This window comes from Danaus plexippus, chromosome Z (genome assembly GCF_018135715.1).
Source record: "Danaus plexippus chromosome Z, MEX_DaPlex, whole genome shotgun sequence".
NCBI classification, from domain to species: domain Eukaryota; kingdom Metazoa; phylum Arthropoda; class Insecta; order Lepidoptera; family Nymphalidae; genus Danaus; species Danaus plexippus.
Genome location: NC_083559.1, coordinates 12,213,735 through 12,237,711, shown reverse-complemented (window position 1 = coordinate 12,237,711; position 23,977 = coordinate 12,213,735). Strand labels below are relative to the sequence as shown.

Genomic DNA, 23,977 nt, shown 5'->3' with positions numbered 1-23,977 from the left:
AATGACGTTCCGTAAAGAATTATGATCCGCAAACATAAAATAAATAAACATATAACGAAAAATCTACTTATAATGAGGGCTAGTCAATAACGCTTGTCGTTGGTGCTTTCTAAGTAGTGCGTACCACGAACTATTACCTAATATTAACTATTTATTAAAAAATGGACACACTATTTGATTTTCAACGAATCTCATTGTATTAAATCAACTGGTATATTTATTTCATCATCATCATCAGCCTATCGGAGCCCACTGCTGAGCAAAAGCCTCTTCTCACATGGAGAAGGATAGAGCATTAATCACCACGCTTGCTCAAGATAGGTCGGCGATTTCAATCTTATAATCTGAAATTAAATAACCAGGTTTCCTCAATATGTTTTCCTTGGCCGTCCGTCAGTGGTGTCTAAATACTCTTAGAAAGTACATATGATTCGGAAAAGATCACATTTGTACTTGCCAGGTTTCGAACCCGCGCCCTGACGTATTTAATTATTTATTTGTACTTTATTGATAAATTTTGCTAGAAGTAGATAAACGTGTGTATATATACATAAACAAGAGACATTGTATTAACTTATCTTACAATTGTAATAAATTATATCCTAAACGCCATTTCCTTCACGTGCTTATGATAATATTTACTTTAAATTTAAACAACATTAAAAAAGAAGGTTTCTCTAAAAGTAATAAGAGATACAATAAAATTCTTTGGTATAAGTGTTACATAATACATGTAAAACTATACCAATATATTCATTCTTTATGTCCTGTCTATTCCACCACTATTCTAGAAATGTTTAAATTCAGGCCACTTTTTTATTTTAAAATTTGAATTAATTTTTTTATTCTCAACTATTTAATGTTTTTGTTTCTAGAAGAAATTGACGTTGTTTTATCACAAAATTTATTAAGAACATTTTTATAATATTTTAATGAAGTAAATTATAAAAGTTATAAGTTTTTCTTGCCTTTATACCAGATTATCAGGGAAAAAAACTATAACGAGTATGTGATATGACTCCGTTGATCGATTCGGGCGCTAATGGTTACTGAAGATTACTTCATCTCTGCGGTTAGACGTTCTTCAAAATGTGTTAAAGCAGGGTTCCATTACATGTTATCGTTCTATCTGGGTAATAAAACGCTGACTGGATATTCGAGAATGTAGTTACAAAATTGTTTTAAATATCGTATCATTTGATTGGAGCCTTAGCAATTCAAAAATAAATTTTTAGATTGTGAGGAAGTAACATTTACTTTATACTGCCTAATGTATATGTGCCTCTAGATACTAAAGGGTAGGGTCAATAATGTTTGTAATCAAAAAATTATAGACGGATGAAACCTGTTTGCTAAGGAAAATAATATGACAAAATGCGAAAACTAAAACGGACGATCTAAGGTGAAAGAGTAGCTGGGACGAATTATGAAGAATAAAAATAGTTTTGCCAAAATAACCGGCAAAATTACAAGTACTAGAGGTAACAAAAAATTACAAAGTTAGAGCCAGTACAAATATCTGCGACTTTTGCTTATAGTTTTTTTCAATATTACCTCAAAATTTATTTAGAACTTTTGAAATGATTTTCATCATACTAAAGTTTCTTCTCACTTTTGACCTTTAGCTTTATCTGTCTTCTCTCGTCTAAAAACTGTTTGATAACATGTTATTGTTATTAATATTAATTTATAATTTTCTAATAATATATTTACAGTGCCTAATGATTTAATAAAAGCAAATACGTCTTAGAGCTATATACCTAAGTTTTATTTTAGGATCAGCGATTAAATAATAAAAATATATGATAATTTTTGTATTATATAGGGATCGTGAAAAATTATCACTCTGTACTGTGTTTTCAACGAATTTAGACAAACAAACAGACAGGTTATCTGTAATCTCAGTACACATGCGACAGAATTCATAAGGTAAAAGTAACTGCCGATTTACATATTATGTTTGAATGTATAAGGTAAAATTAAATTACTTTAAAGATTCCTTAATACACTTGTTCGTAGCTTAATATTGGCTTAAAAAATTAAAGTTTATATTTTGTGAACGAAAGTACAATATATGGAAATAAAAGAACTTAACTTAAGAACAATTTATTTACTTAAAATTTAATAAATTAGTAGATGCACATTACACATGTTACGTTTGATATTTTATATATTTTTTTAATTTTAATTTTTAAAATAAAAAATAGACAAAAATATACGCGACGTATTTTTCAGGTACAATATCTTGTTTTATAGAATATACAACACAGGATAACTACAGTTTTGAAAAAAAAAATGTCGATTTAGGCCGTCTTGAAAAAATATCAATTGCGTGATGTTGTTTTGTTATACTTTCAAATCTAGCGATTTAAAAAGGTTTTAAAAAAAATAATTGAAAAACATTTTTATTTCCGAACTCACAAATTTTGTATTTTTAAAAATATTTTTCTCGTTTCATTCTAATATTTTTAATTTAAACAAATTATGACTGCTAGTTTTGCTTGAGGAACAATTTTATATTATGAGAATTAAAAAAAACAATCAATTTCGTCAAAATAATTGAATAAAATATAAATACAAGAAGTATTTATATTTTTTTTATAAGGGAAGAAAATCTTTATATAATTTTGGTGTAACAAATCTATAAAATATATTTGCCCTTGTAACTGATTCAATCAGGGTTGAGTTCATTTTTTTAGTGGATTATTAAGGGCACAGCCCAATTTTCTCAATCAATATAAGTATATGTCCCAATAGACGACACTGGTCACATATATCAGACTGAAACGATATTTTACATTTAATAATAAATGAGACTTAAAACATTGGGTACACAAAAAGTATATATATATATTTAGTATACATGAATCCAACAACCCAGTATCCTCAGCCATAATAACGCTGTCTTCCGTAAAGCTAGTGATATGAAACCTTTATTATATTTAGTGTCCCTTTCCACCCCGACGTTATCTGTGTCTGACAAGACTAACTCCAATATGGAAGCTCTACACGCGGGACATCTATTAACCCAAGCTGACCAAGTATTGATTCTCTATAGATATTTCCTTACGGCCACCTATTTTCCCAGACCGCGTGTGTTGTACTGCATCAATGTACACGTTCTTGATCATTTAGGACTGTATGTTTGTGGGAACCTGGCCTTGAACAGTCATTCCGTGTACAGAATTCAGAAACAGATTTATGCTTATGCACACGCCTCTCTCTTCGACTGTAAGAGTTTCTGGTGAAGTTAAAAGTTTTAGTCATTATCAAACTAAAAGGTTTACGTTAAAAATATGAGTGATTATAAGTTATTATTGTACATAGCTATCTGATACATAACGCTTCCAATGGTCTTAAAACATTTACTACGACATGTGTAACATTTTTGTTACTATGACAAGAATAGTTAGAACTATTAGTAGGATTTCTTTGCTAACAAGATTAGCTTACAACTTCGGTCATGTTACATTCAAGTAAAGTTATTCTATTGAGTTAAAGGAACAAAGGAACAAACGCACACGCGCATACTTAGTTTATGAAATGTTTTGCCAATACTTCATTTTCATGATATTAAATTAATAAAACATAATTTAAAAACTATGTATTCATTATATGTTACGTGAAAAGTCATTATGTTAGTCGTAAGACTTGGAATGTTTATGGCTATAAATATTTTTAATATTACTTACTTTTTAACGTTGAGATAAGTGAGACCCACAGTTAAAGCCAGCGGCACCAATGCCAGCTTTAGTATATCCATATTTAATTTGCAGTATATATAAAACGCGTTGGAAATATAATTTATAATATCAGTTAGAATTTTAATCTGATATGAATGTATGCAGTAATGTCATACAATTTATCCTAACATAAATAATAGCTTCCATGAAAGTTAAGAATTATTGTGAGTAATTTTTTATCCCGAGTTATAAAAATGCAATAAAAAAGCAGACGTAATGACACTGAGACGTTCTGCTCTTACAAGATATAGCAGCGTACTGTTTGGTGATTACATATTAATATTATATGGTTCTTATTTACAGGTCATTAAGTTAGAGAATCCCCTGACACTCGGCTTATCACTCTGCAATGATATCGATAATACTGCGGTAAGATTTTATCTTATACTTCTTTTTTTTGAATCAAATTTCGATACGTTTTTGATAAGTGATTGAATTAATATGAACGCATATTTTGGGATATCGCATTAAATAGAATAGTTCAAGGTTTTTCTTACCTAGAATTGCTCAATGATTATTGTAATTTAGAGCATAAAAATAAATATAACGTTAGTACCCGTTTTTAATATTATAATAATGGCTTTACACCAGATGCTAATGATATAGATATGGTACACAAACTAAAACAAAATTTTAACTACTTTTGTCTGTCTACCTTTTTGTTAATATGCATCTAAAATGTCTGGACAAATTTTGACAGGACATCTACTGGGGGATAGCCGTCGGTATAGGGAATAACTAAGGCCGCTTTAATTTTATTTATTTTTATTAATACAAGTAGTAAAACAATAACTATTCCACGAGGAAGCAATCAGGGCCATAACTAGTTCATAAATAATTATAACAATAAGCCACAAAGGAGACCAGTACGTAATTTATTCTATTAATGGAATTTTTGTACTTAGAATTCCTTATATAACATGCATTGATATTAGAATTACAGAAAATAAATAAGACGACGTAAAAGGTTTATATAGTTTTTTTTTTAAATATGTAAAAAATAAATGGACGTAATTTTGCTCTACACATAGATACAAATGTCTATGAACAGTTTATTTACTCTCATGCATTAGTTAATGAGACGAAATTTCTGAAATATAAATCTATTAGTTCTAGTTTTAGTCAGCTTCATAGCAATGTTAGTATTTACAAATTGTTATCAGTGTTATTCTGATGTATAAAGCAAATTTTTTTATTAATTTTACAGAAAATCCTTCAATAGTTAGTCTGGAAGTATTTTATTATAATCTTAATAGGAAAAGTTTGAATTGTAGGATTAATACGATATCATAATAAATTATCGCATGGTCTCAAGTGACCTCACGATCCGCCCACAGCCATACTCGGTTATGTAATCCCTACGTGATTGCAAGTAATTGTAATTTGCTGGGAATAAAAAAGGAACTATTTAAATCAAAAGACCTTGGTCGCCATGGATGTTAGGACGCTTAATGTATAATGCTTCAGTTAATATGTATGTAAAATAAACTAAAACCTTTTTCATATGTTATGCACAATCGTATAAGTGATGTAGAAAAATATATAACATACGTTAAGATTGGAAATGCGTGTCGGATTTAAATTTAGAATGCTATTAACTGTGATATAATCTAATTACGAAATAATGTTCCAAATAGTTTTCTATTAATCTAATATAGTAATAAATAAATAGAGCGTCTCGTGTTATGTGCACGTTATTAGATACTTAGATAGATAAAATAAAATGTTGAAGATTGAATCGATATGAGCAAGCTGTATGTATATGTATTCAAGAAGATACTAATCCAGCTATTACTGAAACATGTTGAAAGTCGAAAATACAAAAGTCTTAATGAAATCTGAAGCAAAATCTATTTATAAAAAAAAAGTCAGTAATATGAAAAACATATTTTACTTTCTACTATTGAAAAAAATCCTTATATTAAATTTAGAGAGAAATAAACAGTAATAAATGTTATGAAGAAATCCTTATAAAAAAATGTATTTTTCGGCTTCGTCTCAATCAAATAGACAACATTTTACTGGTTTATTAAAATTTGTGTTTGTTATTAAATATTGTAAGTCATTTCCAGCGTTATGGAGTGTTTGAAACATACAAAAGATCCATTTATTCCCCTTGTGGACGAGGCGTTTGTTGGAATTTATTGCATTTTATATTTCAGGGGAGTGTTAAAGGAACATAGTGGACAGTTATTGATTATAGAGATTACACCACAAAGAAACTAGATTTCGAACAATTTAGCCATGTCTCTTAATGTCACAGTTCTAATAGGTCTTTGTGTGCTTTTGGTTAGACGAAAAGTTATATTACACGCAGTTAAGTATATTTTTTTATGAAGTCAATAATTTTCATAGCCATTCTAATTCAATTTTCGAATAAATTATTTGTTTATATTATATGTATCCAGATTTGATGGAAAGTAACAATGATTCTATAATATTATTTCGCACATTTTTTTATATTCCAGAATAATCTGAAGCACCGTTGTTTATAATAGCTATTGCTCTTTAAATATATAGCGCATCTCATTTTCTGTTATTCCAATATTGACCGATAAAAATCTTGTAAATCTTCATAGTGTGTCATGAACAGTGTGTAAATTATGAATATCTTAATATACTTCCTTCCATTCTCTCAGTCATTGGCAATATTGTATCATATAAAATGTTTGTTAGCGACAACACTGTCTGCATTATGTTATGTGTGTAATGATTGCATTGATTTAATTTACCAACTGTTGTTGACATATGGATCTTATTTGACATAGATCGATAGCGTACATCGCCAATGTCAGCTTTATCAGTTCACATCTCGGGGACTGCGATCGCCCACTAATGAGTTTTCTTTATGGAAACCCAATGATTTTCATTTTAACATTACTTGATAATAGAAAAATATAATAGTTGCATCAATTTAAAAGAAAAAAATATATATTCACATAACAAAATTTGAATTATAATAATTTTTACTATCTTATAATATGAAATTGCAAATATAACCTCCTTTATATTAAGTTTGTTAGGTTAAAACGGAAATAAATTAAATATAGTTAATGAATGTCAAACTAAATTAATACTCTAAAGTCAATTTGCGAGAATTTGTGACACTTGAAACTTGAACAGGGATCAGGGTTTTGGTCAATCAGTCTATTTTTTTTTTTCTTTAAAACTTTGTTAAGGGAATACCATAAACGGTAAATTAAATTATAACTATAGATTTATTTTGATTAGTTTATTCGCAAGCAGAGCCTCGCAGAATTCGCTGGAAATTTAATAATTAAGATGTAATTATTTTATAAAAAGTATAATTCATTGGTTCCATTCATCGTTTACAAACAAAACAAATGTTTCAATAGAGGGCTTATACTATAGCTTTATTGGCAAATAGGATATATATATATATATATTTTAAGTCTTCGCAAACTTAAAAAGTTATTAAAGATTAAGACTTTCTGAAGCGGGGCAGATGAAATTTACAAGAGAAATGAGGCAGACTAAGATATTTTTATATTAGATTATATTTTTAAATTTATATGGATATATTCTGCATCAGTTGGTGAGCAGGGCCAATATTGTCATAGCAGTTATATGTGAAACTGTAAAGTGCGTCAACAGGGGCCTTTATATGAAAGGTTGAATTAATCGAAATCAGAAATGTTCGTATTGTCAAGCGGATATCATGAGTTTATAACGGAAATTTATTTTTAACAGAATAAAATTTTTTCCCTGAAAGGTTAAAACTTATTGAATGATCAATGTTTTATGTTTGAATGAAATCACTTTGTTCGCAAGTGAGGCGAATCGAAAATAAAGGTGGATTAAACGATGTCGGCGTTTATGGACAGAAATTAAATTTATTCGTCATTTTTGAAAGTAACTCGTTGTTTATTCTGATTCCGTTCGCAATTACGTTAAAAATGTGATGTTTTCGAAAAAGACAAGTTGTTCTCAAGCACCGTGAGAAGGTAGATTTTTTAGAATGAAAGTGGCTTTTTCTTTAGTAAAGAATAATTAAATGAACAGAAGCAAGGCATTTGGAACTTCATAAAGTATGGCAGTTATTTTCAATGACAATACTATCAAACAATTTCTGTTACAGACAAACTTTAGTGCAATTTTATGTACTTAACAAAAGTTTCCTTTAGAGTATAGACTCTCAACAGAAAAGGAACTAAAATAGAAACTAAAATAGGAACTTAGTTTCTCTTCAAATAGGCAAATATATTTTTATATTTATAACAATAGACAAATCTATTTTTATTTGTATTATAATCCTCAGAACAATAATAGATTGGTTAAATATTGTAATCAGTGTAACCTATATAGATACAATTAAGGTAATTTTGCAACCTAATCTATATCATTAGTCCATATGAAGGCTAGACTGTTCTCTTTACGCTCCACTGAGAACGGTACCTAATTTTGTCAATTGAGGAAGTAATTAAACACGGCCTTGACCTAGTCACAGTTCAAAGAACATTCAATCGCGGAGACGCGTCACATTGGCCGGGATAGAATCTTATATATCACTCATTAAATATTATTTGAAACTAAGTTTATTTTTAATGAGAAAAAAATCCTTTCAGATGTTTTATAATTGATCAAAACGGTTCAACGCTAATATAGAAAACTACTTTTTTTGTGAAGAAATGAATACAAAGTTTTTTTAAGTCTGAATGTTGCTCTGTCGTTCTTTTAATTAAATGTTTAATGTTGAATTAAATTTTAACAATGTTAAGTTTACTGCATCGTTATTTGTAACAATTTACACAAAACGTGACCTATCTCGTCATCTTGTTATTGGACTGAAAACGTTCGTTTTACATCACACGAAGCGACTTTATCGGTAATGGATTTTCAATACAAAGTGCAACTTATAAACAAGGAGCGCTTTGTTAAAAAGATAGACGTTAAGGAACCGCCTTCAAGTTATTATGAAATATATAATTGGGTTAGAATTTTCTTTCACTATTAATTGAATAGATTAAGTTCCACAATATATCGGCGAGTTTACGTATTTAAATTATTTTAAGCAAAATCTGAACTTATTCAATTATATCTTTATTGACTATTTGGCGGGCGATTCAATTCGGAAACATAAATTTTGGCCTTTTTTCCTTAAAAAATATCTAATTCTTAGTCTTGAAAATTTGAAAGAAATGGGTCCAGGATGTTATTCCAGTGTTAGTATGGACAATATGGGAAAATACTGGTAGCATACCTATTAATCTAAATATGTATGAAGATTATTTATTTATTACATTTGAGGATATTTAAAATTTAATCAGTATAAGATATCAGATAAAGGTTTTTTTTTTATTTCACAAGAAAACCGTCCGCAAATAAAGTTTTATCTTTTGTTCTGGTTAGATTTTTTTTCCATCGACACAACAGGTTCGATGTAAATACAAAAAATAATAGACTATGTTAAATATAAAATACGGAGGAAAAATTTCAAAGGAAAACTTTAATTGGCTTCTAAATTCTTTATATACAATAAAATTTAATTAAACAAGCCTTATTATAACAGAATTACATAATTTAAAGGATAAAAAAATACTACAAAATTTTAAGTATGATTAACTTCATGATTTTAATCTTTTCGTTCTTAATACATACTTAGATGTTGGAAGAATAATCGTAGGGAGTTTGGATGGTTATCCGTGATAGTTACTTTTAAATAACGATTGGTTTCAAAGTTTTCAGTTAACGAATAATATTTTCTGACTTAGCTTTTCAATCAAGGACATTTTTTCTTACTTTGTTCGCTTACAATCTGACAACCTTAATGCTGTTTAATTCTTAAGACTATATTCTCAAGTTTGCATTAGTTAGATTCTGAAAGCATTTCCGGTATCCAATTTGATAATTAAAAAAATATATTTCTATGTTTTTCATGAATTTTACTTCGTTTCACAGACGGATTGTATGAATCACGAAGGCTAGAAAAATGTTTATTAATAACATAATCACTATTAACTGAACGTTGCCAACGAAGTAACAGGGAGTTTCGAAACGTATTCTAGTTGTGATTTAAATTATTGATACAACATGTATTTGTGACACGCCAAATCTTTTTGACGTTGATGGACTTGTATTTTGTCACTGTCAATTCAACTGAGTGACATTTACTAAATAGCATATGTCAAATTGACACCATTAAAATGCGAGCAACAATGAATTTAATGTGTTTGAAAGTTTTTATAACACGTTATTTATTAAGGAAATATATTTAAGATATTTGTTTAGGAAAATTAATGGATAATCATTAATCAAACTACAGATTACGCAGTCTTCACGCGTGTTTACGTTATACCGTCACAATAAGAGATCTGATAATGTTTTTTGCAAGCATAAATCGGATCACGATTAACATGATATCTTTCTTTTACACTTTCTTTCATACGAATCCAATCTTGGACGTCATATTCAACACACGTACCAAGGAAATGTTAGAAATAAAATTTACTTCCAGGCCACTTCATTCCGAGATTGTATAGAGTATATTATAATGAAATTAAAAAATATAGATACTTTTTATCCTCAATGTAAATGTTTAATTATTGAAAAATATATAGTATTAAAAATAATGAAGTCAGGCCACTGTGACGTAATTTTTTAAACGGCGGAAAGGATTGTAGTATAAGAGCTGTTTCAATAAAAGGATTAATATCTGTTCACACATATTATAATTGCTATCATTAAATACATTTGTAAAGTAAATTATTATCATAAAAACAAAACATAAACACCAACATTTGTGCATTATATTCAGAATAATATTAAAGGTTGATTGACACACTGAAAACGACTGAGCATCGACATATTAAAATCACACCACACCTAAGATTTTACAACATTTGTTCTTGATATATCATTGGTACATTGGTACAACACTAACACAACTATACTTATTAAGGATCTATAAAGAAGACGTTTTGAATGTTACTTTATTATAATTTTTAAAGAAGGTATAGTTAACGTGTCTACAAGAAGGCAGTGCTATAGAACACTCTGTTTACTTTTTTAGATAAAGTACAAAATCTAACGCTACAAGTCTACATCCACAAAGATTATATAGAAGACATTTTTTTTTTAATTTATGACATTAAATACTAAAATAGATATCGGTTTTTTTGTTATTTGTCAAGTACATTGAAAAATGCCTGACATTACGGATATTAACGAACAAAAAGTTTTAAATATATTACGTTTTACGTTAAAAAAATCTTAAATCATGTCTAGGAAATAAAATATAACATCTTGTAGGTAACTGCATTTATGCATCAAACACGTATAATATGAAATAAAATATGGCACGTTATAGATATAGCGCAACTTCAGCTCAGAACGCCGCTACCTCCTTCTTCTTGCTGGTCGCTGCAGCCAAATTGGGCTCTTCTGTAAAACAAAATCACTTAAACTCTCCACATAATAACCTTAGCTGAATTTCCTATTATTTAAAGATCTGGCAACCTAAATATATCTCGGATATATTAAGGTATGTTCACTCACCGTTTCCTCCCGGGTGGAGTCTCTTCAGCACTTGATTGATGTCCAGACCAGTCAGAGATCTCACAGCGGGTGGGATACCACCAGCGAGACGAGCCACTTCACCCGTGGCGCCATTGTCACCCACTAACACGATTTCGTCTGTTTTAGACAACGGGGCGGATACTTCTGCTGCGATCTAAAATAATTAATACAATTAAAAATTACTAAAAAAACTACAATGTTTCTAGGATTCACAAAAATTATTAAGTTATAAGGATGTCGCAGCAGAAATACTGAAACCATCATGACTATAAAGGAGTCAGTGTAGACTGCACTTCATGCAAATTAAGACAATTTTTCCTGAAATGTGTGACTTTAATGTTACAAACATAAACCTCGATATCCAGTCTTATTTATTTCAAATGTGTTCTCAATTTAAATTTCTCTGCAAACAACTGAAAATCTTTTACCGGAACTCGAACCAACGCACCTAATCTATTAGAACAAAAAATTCATAAAAAAAGAATGTCTCTCATGGAAATATTTCACAGGTACTAACCTTAGGCAAAGCTTCAAGAACAAGCGCCATAATCGCTGCGTCGCCGTACTGCTTGTATACTTTAGCCTTCGCCAACATCCGCTCGGCGTCAGCTTTCCCTACGTCGCCTATAGCCGTAGCTTCAGCTAGACCTAGCACTTTAATGCGCTCAGCGTCTGCCTTTGCCGCTTCCACTGTTTGCGTTCTGAAATAAAATAAAACTAAGATATAAATGAGTCCAAATCTGGATGTTTTAGTCCTTTGTCAAAGTATCAAAATATCGTAAAACGCCTACCGTTTTCCTTCAGCGATAGCCTGCAGACGGTACGCCTCCGCCTCCGCGGGCAGACGGATCGTCGCTGCCAACTCTTCTTCGCGTCTCAAGATCTCTTGTTGTTCAACCTGGTGTGCGAGTAATTTTTCACTGTACAATTCGTTTAAATAGACTGTTTATTATTATTTTTTTCATTGTATACTCTTTACAAAACAAAGAACACAGAGATATTTGTTTTATAAAATTCTCATTTACCTTTTATAGCTCAGAAAGTATAAGGTCCTAACAATCTTTTTATTAGTAGGCAACAAACAACAGCAAAGGATAAAATGTCATAGTTATAACAAAACGAAGACCCTTAGAAAAGTACGAAGCTTAAAATCTTATTTCTCAAAGCACTAACCTCGATTTGCTTGCGACGCTCCACAACTTCTATTTGAATTTCTTCGTTTCGAATTTTCTGTTTTATTTTAGCTGCTTGTAACTCGTAAGCTAAAGCAGCTTCGGCTTTCTGTAAATTAAAAATTTATTGATCGATCTCTTATCTAAATAACTTTATACATATAATGTTAGATAATTCTATAACTCACAGCAGTGTTAATCTCTTGGTCAAACTGTGCCTTTTGTAGTTTGAAAAGTCTGGTGTTGTCTTCTATTTTCGTGTCCATAGAATATTTTACATCCATTGCACTTTTCTCGCACTCCGCTTCCTAAAGTAATGATCGAGATATTTCTTTAATATTATAAAATGTTGGCTTCCATAATATGTAGTTAGACGGAACAGTCATTGTTTATATAGTTTTAAGCATGGACTACGATCTAATAAAGTTTATAAAAATATCATAAAAAAATAAAGAAAAAAGTGAAAAGCAAGACGTGATTATGATATATAAATTTTCACCGATTTGTTTTGAAGGAGCGATCTGAATGATCAAAAAATCTATTAACCGCACTAGTGATAAATAATAAAAGTTTCAAATAATTGTATCTCCCATACAAATATGTATGTATAACTATTCTTCGATTAGAAAAAAAAAACATGACAGAATAATTTATTTAATTTTAAAAAGGTATCCAAATATTTTAAAGTTTGTTATACTTAATAATTATATTATATATAAAAATAAAATATTTTTTTTATTATCTGTAACCATAATTTTTCAATAATAACATAGGCAGGGCAACATTTTTTTAATAGTTGTTCGTATTCAGCATTTAATCTTATTGTTTAATTAAATTACACACCGTTGTTGAGCGTTCAGCAATCACTAGTTTCAATTAATGCTAATTAGTTGGTATTTCAGTCTATAATATTTATAACCTTCCTTAATTGTTTTTTCACTTTATGAGAGTTGAAAGCTATTTCAAATGTTTTGGTTGTAATGAAAAAAATAGTTAATGCAAAATTCAGATTATGAAATTTAAAAGAACCTCATAAACTGAATAAACACCTTTTGTTTGATAATAATTTTTGTTGTATAAGAAATTTAAAATTACACATATTTTTCATACACATGTTGGTTTCTAAAAAATTTAAGTTTTTTATTGGATATTAATATATAATCTTCCGGTCAGATTTACTTTGACTGTAAGCAAGTTTTTTTAACCTGACTCCCAATAATACTGTAAATATTATGCTTACTACTCTTCTGACAATATTTTAATTTTATGAATCCAAATACTAGGCCCAAATGAACTATTAGATTAAGAAAAGGTATTTTTAACTTTAACCTAGTCGTCCACTTGAAATTTGACGGATAATCGTCTTACTGTGCTACAACCTTAAGGGGGATACAGTAAAGTTTAAATTGTCTCATTCATAGTAAATTACTCACTCTTATCCCCGCATCTCTATTGGCCTGTGCGACTCCGATATCAGCATCCCTCTTCACCACCGCTGTCTGCGACTTGCCCAGACTGGCTAAGTACTGGACGTCATCGTAGACGTCCTTGATCGTGAAGGACAATATCTCGATGCCCATCCGACCCACGTCCGGTGCTGCGACTTCCCGAACAAGGCCAGCAAACTGGTCCCTGTCTTTGTACACCTCTTCGACTGTAAGCGTTCCTGGTAAAGAGAAGTTTCAACTCAACTGAATATATTATTCGATTTAAATGATGAATTAAATGTAAGGAATTTCAATTTTGTCAAATATTTCGATGATAATATAGACAAAAAATAAGGTAAATGTTTCAATAAAATGAGGGTATCGTTAAAAAAAAAAGGCTTAAGCTTTGATACCGGCAAACACCCACGATCATCAGATTTAGTTTTTAACTCTCTTTTAAACAACCCGATTGTCTTCCGTATACAGACGATAGAAATGTCAAATAAATATCTATGTACCATCTTAAAATTGGAGTTCGCAAACCATATTAGAACCATACTATCCGGCGATGAATAACAAAGACAAAGATTACAATGCCATACAACGCTTGCTTAGATCATGTTTATAAATATACATATGTATGTATATTCAAAAATAGATGGCAGTCAATTCTTAATGTTCGTTCAGACATTCCGATCAATTCGGTTCAATATTAATAAAATAGGTCTATGATTTCTTTATTACGGAAGTAAGAAACAAAAATACTTAAAACAAGAACTCAAAACACAAAGAGGACGATATAATACATATAAAAGTGACTTATATTATAATTGATAAAGAGGTTCTGTTATGGGGCAGCCTACATATATCAAGAAAACATATCATTAATTTCAAATAATATTTATATACCAATTGTATATAAATCGTGACAAATGCAAAGTTTTGAAAATAAATCCATGTGAAGAAACTTGTTTGTTTAAACGTGATAAGATATAATTTTAAAGACAATTAATTTAATAAATTAAACTAAAATTACAATTAACAGCTTGGATCATATCTATAGAATATAGTCAAGGATAATATAAGATCGACCTTGGCCAATAGAGTATTGCGGTAGAAGGAACTCTTTTCTAAAGTAAAACTTTTCACTGAATTTAATTTTTTAAAGCAAAATCATTACAGTGTGCTCGCTAGTATACCGTTAGAGCACAAAATAATCGTTGAAAAATTTTTCTAAATTTTCACAATTTACTATTATTTTAAGGTATACTCACTTTTTGACATTGAAATAGGTCAGTCCTATGGTGAGCGTCAACGGTACCAATGCGATCCTTAGCATTCCCATACTTCATATTTTGCTAATTTATCTCAAAGCTGTATATTATTATCTAGCACAGAATGTCATTTTGTAGTAATGATTTAACTAGAGATTACAAATGTAATTTGATAATTATTCGATTATTTTTATTTACACTAAGCAATCATCAGAAAAATTAAAATGATATAAAAACATACACTTATATCGGGAGACGTTTTCAGACCGAACCTCATATAGAACTATGTTTTAACATAAATTATATGTATACGATCTTTATTGAGTGCTGATAAGTTGACACTCACTAACTAATCAAAGTGGTTTTTAAGTGACGATAATAATAATAGTAATATTATGATAACTAAATAATTTACGATATTTATCAGCTTAGGCGAAGAGCAATTCGTTTTTATAGTCACATTTGTGCTCTCCAAGTTATCAAACGCATGTTTGGACACAATTACGTGTTATACCATAGAAAAACCACTGAAGAATTGTATCGGCTCGCAGTTATTCATTTTACTTTATAAAGTTATATAATTTCATAAGGAGAAACAGAAAAGGCAAAAGCACTTTTTAATGTTTGTACATATTTAAAAAAATAAAATAAACAATAATAAAATATTGATGTATGTAAGCAAAAACAATGAACATCGTTCACTATGATAGATAACAAAAAAGGGCAGGTCTAGGACAATGTTACATTAAAACAATTGATGGCATCTATGATTTAAATCCGCTTATTAAAAAATAACAGATCGGTATTAGAAACCAAAGAATTTTAACTTCTCTGAGATAGTGAATTCAATAAACTATACTAAAGCTATACGTCGCTATCACTGCAATATCTGTAATTCTTGTTTCCGATTCCAAAGGCCTTCATTGTATATTTACACAGACTTAAGAAAGAAGATTGGATTTATATAGCTTTTATAAATTTTCCACATGACTTTTAAGGGAAAGATTTTATTTTATCTTTATGATAAAAAGGATTTTTCGATTTGGTCACCTTGTTTACCTATTGTTTGTGCGTATAGAGAAAATTCTTTTCAGTATCGGTTTAATAATTTTGTTAAGTTTATATTTTTCTCAAATATTAGGAATTCAATTAGTATTATATTTAAATTTAAAAAAATATATATAATTTTCTATTTAATACATTGATGAAATGACGATATTTAATTACAAAAATCCATGAGAATCTGAGGGTGATCTTTATATTTATTTCGAAGTATTACTAAGCTGTCATTTCAGACAACGCTTTACTCCTGTCTTTCAATATGACTATTCTCTTAGGTAAATTGTTGTTTCATCTGATTTGGGATTTGATCTTGCTTTAAAAAGGTTACAAACTACTTAAATTTAAGGTCTGTTTTACTGTTTAACAACTTGTACAAAGGGCTCTTAATAAACTGAAGCAAAATAAATTTTACAACGTTTGGCCATATTCTTAACCTTGATACTATACTTCTTACCAAGGTTGCCATAAAATTTCGTATCTCCGACTAAACAGGGCAAAATGTTTAAAAAATTACATTTAATTATTATTATTCTTTTTTATAACTACGACATATTTTAGTATGATTTTAAGTGAAGCCAAAAAATAAGTTTAATTTTCGAATTGTATAAATCATTTGTAACTATATAAAATTTACGATCCATTTAATAAGTGTACGGAAAGAGTTATAAAATGGATGATTATAATTTATTTATATGTCGGGTCGAACACGTAAATACCGCCGGAAAAGTTTCATTGAATTTTTATATTTTCCTAAATACAGCACATAAAAAATTAAAACTTTTGCGCCCATAAAATTATAAAAAAAGAATTTACAAACAACCAAAACCCCAACGCCGCTTCTGTTAAGTGTAATCTAATAAAAACTAACAGATTCCAGAGAAGGAGATAGAATTTATGGCATTTCACTTCCGCAGATTAATATTATGAAGCTTTAATAACAACTCCACGAGTTTTCATACATTAATTACAATGATGTAACCAGAGCGCTGCTCGCACCCGCCGCTCGCGACGGACGCGGCGGGACTGATTTCCGCTTCGAAATGTTCATTTCATAAAGACCTTTATAGTTCTAGTACTGTAGATGTACTACAATATTTACAGAATAAATTAAGCATAGCTTACACATGAATGAATGAATGAATGATTATTTTGGAGCAAAGTTATAAAATATAAATTATTATAAATTAATAAAAACAAATCGCACGCTATAATTAGTTAGGCCCAATAAGATACAACGAGAAATGTTACAATTATAGTTTTAAACTGATCTAATGTGTTAAATAAATCAAATTGCTGTTTTCTATCCATTGGATGAAGAAAATGCAACTACTTTTAAAGAAAGTGCTAAGTAAAGGTTGTCTAAATTTTTTTTAGTTTTCAATTAATATCTTAAGAGTTTTATCCCAGCTTAGTAGTATTATCGACAACTTTAGCCCTTCATAATCTCCGTTATTAATTGGGTCAACACAAGCGGTACAATAGCCGTAGAAAAACATCTCTGTTTCACATCTCTTGACACTACATAAACGATTATGGCTATGACAGCTTCGTTTTTTGAAGCTTAAAAACGAATTTACTTGAAAAAAACATTATATAGACCTAAAGAGGCGCTTTAAAAGATGTTCTAAGAAGCTCTTTTAAAGATAAAAATAGTGAGTCACTTAAAGTATATATATGCCTAAGATGTGTATCTGATCCTCAACTAATGTTTGTAAACGTAAATAAATAGTCGTAATAGAAAATTACACTTTTTTCGTAGTTGCCCTAGAATTTCGACCGTAACGTTACGATAAAAATGCTTCTCATTTATTGGATAGAAAATAAATATTTGTATATTCTATATCATGTCGCAATTTTTCCGGCACAGATGATTCCTATTATGTAAAATTTGATTTTTATTTTGTTCGTTTGGTTTTAATTTTTTTAACGAATATCCCTTTATTCAATTTAAAAACTTGTTATGAAAAATGGTTTGATGTAACTTTTAGCTGAAGCTAAAGGGATTACACATTTATAGTTAAAACGTACCAAAAGCAATTTGATAAATTTTAAAGAGGTATTGGGAAAGAGCAATAAATTTGCTCAAAATTAATAATACAAAATTGAAATTAATATTATACGATTACATTTTATCATATAAATAAATGTTTGCTATATATATATATATTCATCATTAAAATTGATTTAATGCGATCCTGAAAGATAGTATTTTTTCCATTAACGTATTGAGTATATATATATATATTATGACATGATCTGTGCGCTTTATCTTTTGTATATTAGTATATATCATAAATAATTTTTATAGTTTATATTTAAAATTATAGTTTCTCTTTATATAGTTTCTTCCACTGAAAATATTGAAGGCAACTTATTAGTATTAAGAATTATTTCATCTATTAAAATATCACTTATCATTTTTACGATTCATTTAGAAAATTAAATATGAGATTTATGGCTTCTATACGCTGGCGTTAAATATGTAAAGCGCATACTAAGCGCGGCGTCTACATAATGGTTTAATATCAATTTTATATAATTGACTAAATCTGATTTAACCTTTACAAAAATTATTTTTAATTTAAATTCCATTTTGAACTTCAATTATCATTTTAACAAATCAAGATGGTTTTTAATCTGTACGCTTAGTCTAAGTTGTCATAATCATACTATGTACGTCGCGTCAATAGTTTTTCATTCATAATTGTTCTCTTCTTCTTTCATTCATTATGTTATTTAATGAAAAAAAAAAAAACATAGCCTTAATATCCCAACACTATATTATACGTTGTAATAATTAGTCTCCAATATAAACTTAGATTAAGTAGCAGAAAACAATACAACATCCTAAACCATCGAAAAAGCAAATAAAAATACAGGGAATTTATTATTTAAAACAAAAAAACGCATAATGCATTGAGTTTTGATCTCTGAGAATGTGAAATTGTATTGTGTTGAATATTCTAAATATAACATAGTATTTATTTTTCCTGGTATCATCGTCTAAACAATTAAGGGATATGTTTAGGCGAAAGGTATATTGAAAGATAAACGGGTTTATATTGAAATGTGCGAAGTGAATATTTGTAAGTTTATATGTGAACATGTACGATGCAGCCTGACCTAATTATACATGGTTATGAGGGACCGGTGTGATTTAAGACATATTTAGAGTTTATCTAGAGAATCATTTAATCAAATACAATGTAAAATTACTTCATGATATAAATATTATCGATTAGTGTTCCAAATGTTATTAAATTCATTTCATATTTTTAACAGCGCAACATTAAATATCGTATTGTGTTGAGCAATTTGTACATATTAATTAAATTATTCTTCGTTATACAAATCGACGTCACAATATAATTTTTAATGAAATATCGCAAAACATTATCACATGTGATTGTGTTCTATAAAGAGTTTAATTAAAAAATAATTACATTAAGCTATTAGCATCTCAAACAGCTTTTCATTATTTTGTATGAGTTTATTATCAAATATAATCTGATTCTGACCTATCCTTTTACAGTCATAAGTCAATAATATTTTTTCACGTATGGCGAAATCTTATTTTGCATATTTTTCTTATAATATCTCTTATATATAGTGATGTTTTTATTCCATCAATAATAAGTCAAAGTTTTTAAATTATAGAAAATTTAAAAAAATATTTACATTATATTTAAACTTACCCTTTAATAATGACATAAGTTGCGGAAACTGTAAGTCCGAGATTAAAAAAACTCATCCATAAGAATGACATGACACTTGTATAAATTTCACCGTACTGAACATTAATATAAAAAAAAATTAAATAGTATCAAGGACGAATAGAAACCTCTTTTTTGAGTCTAATATAAATTGTACATAATATTAAGACAACAAACAAAAAAAAAACAAATTCATAAATGGAACGTGAGTATAATTTAAACAACAATCAGAGTTTACAAATTACAAATTGGGATCGAGGCTTCGATATACAGCGTTGCCGAATAGCGACAAATGAATGTTACATAAAATCATTGCTAGACTAACAATACAAGTTTTAGTTTCCCCACCCACAAGTTCAGGTTTGTTTAATATTTACTAGCTTTTGCCCGCAGCTCCGCCTGATCCGATTTGAAAACGCCGTCCGAAATGTTGCCTTAGTTAAAGCTAACCTTAACCTCTTAGTTAAATACGTATTGTATCTATAGGAAATAAAAGTTGTATAATAGAATGTAATGAACATAGAATTTCACGGTAATGTCTTGTCTTGTCTGTCTTAAAAGATGACGTCTTTTGCTATAATTTTACACAAATTCACTTAAACCCGATCTATCGACGTTAAAAAGGCTTATTTTTTTGTTTATTTTAAGTAAATTATAAGAAAAGATAATTATGATAGAGAAAACTTCTTTACTAAAAATATACTCCAAAAGGGTTTATCGAAAGTACATCACATTATTTAAATGAATTCAAAAAGCTCAGAGGACAAGCAAAGTTCGATAAAGATTAATTAATAACTATAATTCTTGTAACCTGAATTTGAAACTAAGAAAAATAACTAAACAACGAACGACCTAAATACAGACAGAAGAATACGTGCAACTTTTAATAACAAAAACCCGCAAGCCGAAAATATACTCGTATGTGACAAAAACGTGTTCGCAAACAATGGACAAAAATTTTTTACGAGGCCTAAAGCCGATGTTTATTTTGTTTATAATTTTTGAACCGTGACTCTCGTAAAGAAAACGTCGAATCCAACAATATTTAAAATATTTATCAAATATATTTTTAAATTTCAGATACGGAAATGCTTTTCCATATTCATATATTATTTTAATAATGAATGAACTATGTTTTGATGCTAACAATACAGCGAATGCATGAATTTACAGACGCAAAATTCTTTATTTTGAAAATAATCACTGCGAGGTATTGTGGTATCGAGGATCTTTATCTTTCGTATGAATATGTAAATCTAACTACTCGCAGTCTGACAGCAATTGGTCAGAAAAGTCATTAAAATTTTCTGTTATATTTAAATCAGTATGTCCCAATTTTTTACTCTAATACTACATTTACACTCTCGCCTCGTACCTCTTGTGCTTCATCTCATATCACAGCTTGCACCTCCGGATGCGAGGGCTGCGGGACGCGAGACAAGACGCGAGGCGAGCCGCGAGCGACTATTTACACTCTCACCATGTGCTTCGGCTCATGCCTCGTCTGGCGACTCATACGCGAGTGTAAATCTACTATAACTAATCCTTACATACATTAAGGATTATATTTTTTTAATTTCAACTATACTACTTTTGATGGCACCAACTAAGGACTAGTCTTATACAGAAGAAGCAAAAGAGTGGATAATTTTTTTTCTCTTCAAATTCAATACGTAATGAAAACACGTGTTACACATTTATAACAACAGATGAATTGGTTTCCAAGGTCGATGATTCAATGTTGACTTGCCCTTTATGGGAACTGGTTTGTTTATTAGCTACAGATTCTCTTAAAATAGAAAATCTTAATAAAATCACACATAAAAGAAACATTAATATTAATAGGGATCAGAAGTTTAGAAGGCTTGGTAAATTTCCTTAAATACTTTTTGACACAGTTGATTTAGGATATGGAAGATCAATTCGGATCATCGACCTTCAGTAGGTCAAGTATAACCTCTTTTATCCAGGTCACAGTTGAAATGACGTCATCATACGACACTCGAGATTCGTTCGTGCTTGTTAGAAAGTAAGAAAATAATAAATCTCTTTTATCCGCCAAAAGGAATGTTATATTTTAAGTCTGTATAAGAATTAAATTACTTTGTTACCTCTTAATAAGATAACAAATCTAGTAAAGGTATATATCTCGTATATGTGATTATATATATATATATATATATATATATATATACGCGAAACACATTTAATCTATTTCGTTTCTATGATACGCCCGATGTGAAAGTATTCGGCTTTGTGACACAGAATGATAATCTGGATTATACATATAACATCTTAAACATAACCAAATTTAAGGTAAATAATAATTTCGTCTATTACATAAAGAAAATATTCAATACTTATCCTGAAGATAATTCTCTAATATTTTTGCAGGCGCTACTATTTCGCAGTAATAATCTACAATTCATTACATTAATTTAAAAACGCAAACAGATAATATTGTATTAAATAGAATCGCATTTTCGTTATCATCGTTAACGTCAGCTGGAAGGAAGTGGCTTTAATACGTGGAAAGCCAATTTTTATACAAAGTCTAAATGGCCCTTTCAGCAAAGATTGTATTTTAAAATCTTATAGCAGATACCCATAGGAGTAAAATGGTGATGACAGCAATTTGTCTAATCAGAAATTTACGATAGAAAATGATAGAGTTCTTAAGAAGTAGTTCGGATACCAGCGAGCAGATGACGCATGTGTAAAAAAAGAAATATCAATTGTAGATGGCGCTATTAACAATAACATTTTCAAATTAGAACTCACCTAATATAGCACGCAAGTGGCCTTCGAGGGTTTGAAGGATTGTCATCTTGATCTCTTTCACAGTTTTCCCCAGGAACTGTTCGCAGGCGGTGGTGAGCAACTCATCCTCGTTCATGATCTTACATTGCGCGACTCCGGTCACAGTTAAGGGAACACCCTGGGCTGTTTCCACATACTCACACATTGGGTTCAATGTCATAACCTACAGATGAAACAAGACACTGTGGCATTAAATCTCAACGTCCTCTGTTACAATTTTCGTAACTTAAATTACAAAAAGTTACCAATGTAACCAGACTTTAATTGTTTTTAATTTATTATAACTATATTTCAGGAAAAGCAAAAATGAATAAAGGTTTTTTATCTACTTCAAATATATGTAAAATAAATTTCTATTTATATGTATATATATTTGGTAGCTATTACGAGCTTACCTCAAGTGAGATACGTTGAACATCAGTCACGAGACACCAGGCCCACGCCCAGCCACCCACTATAGTTCTCTTCTGGGTAGACCCGAAGCAACCCCCTGCAAAAAAAATATAATGTTATTAATTTATTTTATAATCAATATTCAAAATATATCGATAATTAAGATAGTCCTATGATTTCAAACAAACACCTAAAAAATTATTTGTACGTTTTCCATTTCGTAAACATGCCTGCAAAACTCACATAGATTTTGCGTTGGTTTATATAAAACATATGAATGTCTTGAAAAACATTCCACAAAAACAGAATATAGAGAAACATAGCAAAGGGTGTCGAACCCGAGGTTTATAACAAGATTAGATCAAGAAGCTGGTATACTTTCACTGAAACATATATATCAGTACTTTATGTATATAGAAATATCCTCATCATATATTTTATTAAACGCGTCAAACTGTAAAATATTTTACAATAGATTATTCAAAGGAGATACATATTAATCAAGCATTAAATTTTAATCTTTTGCTATACTCCGTATTCAATTATCCAATGGTCGTTAATTTAACCTCACATCTTCACTTTCACTATCAACTAGCCTGTCTACTAAAATGCTAAGATTTACACGCGACTCTGGTGTATACATTCAGCATACACTTTAAATAATTATTAAAATTTAATTTAGAGTCAACAATGGAAAAAATATGTAAACAATACAGTCAAATCCGAATAATAGGCGACAACGAATTATTTTGTGATTTTTTCCAAATCATATATCGACAGTTGTAAATGAATCATAATCGACTCATGTTGCACCAAAATTTTTATATTTTGTTAAAA

General features: G+C 29.5%; 1 protein-coding gene and 1 long non-coding RNA gene across 7 annotated transcripts in view; both read right to left on the bottom strand.

The window, feature by feature from the left end:
- Positions 1–2,090: 2,090 nt before the first annotated feature.
- Positions 2,091–4,181, bottom strand: LOC133319923 (uncharacterized). The gene is made up of 2 exons (XR_009753378.1): positions 3,693–4,181; positions 2,091–3,241 (listed from the first exon to the last, which is right to left on the bottom strand). It is a non-coding gene; the product is annotated as an uncharacterized LOC133319923 (long non-coding RNA).
- A 6,232-nt stretch (positions 4,182–10,413) lies between these two features.
- LOC116777482 (flotillin-2) overlaps positions 10,414–23,977 on the bottom strand; it is a 127,573-nt gene continuing 114,009 nt past the window's right edge. Inside the window, exons 2-10 of one of the 6 annotated variants that reach the window (XM_032671041.2) lie at positions 23,143–23,237; positions 22,709–22,910; positions 13,885–14,117; positions 12,640–12,759; positions 12,453–12,560; positions 12,071–12,177; positions 11,797–11,980; positions 11,259–11,433; positions 10,414–11,144 (exon numbers count right to left, since the gene is read on the bottom strand). In XM_032671041.2, coding sequence (XP_032526932.1) covers positions 11,089–11,144; positions 11,259–11,433; positions 11,797–11,980; positions 12,071–12,177; positions 12,453–12,560; positions 12,640–12,759; positions 13,885–14,117; positions 22,709–22,910; positions 23,143–23,237 — 1,280 coding nt within the window. In that variant the 3' untranslated portion in view covers positions 10,414–11,088. Of the gene's footprint in view, positions 11,145–11,258; positions 11,434–11,796; positions 11,981–12,070; positions 12,178–12,452; positions 12,561–12,639; positions 12,760–13,884; positions 14,118–15,152; positions 15,302–15,393; positions 15,673–17,082; positions 17,223–19,909; positions 19,927–22,708; positions 22,911–23,142; positions 23,238–23,977 lie in introns of those variants that run through there. The other 5 variants (XM_032671042.2, XM_061526318.1, XM_061526320.1 and 2 more) reach the window with 5 other exon arrangements.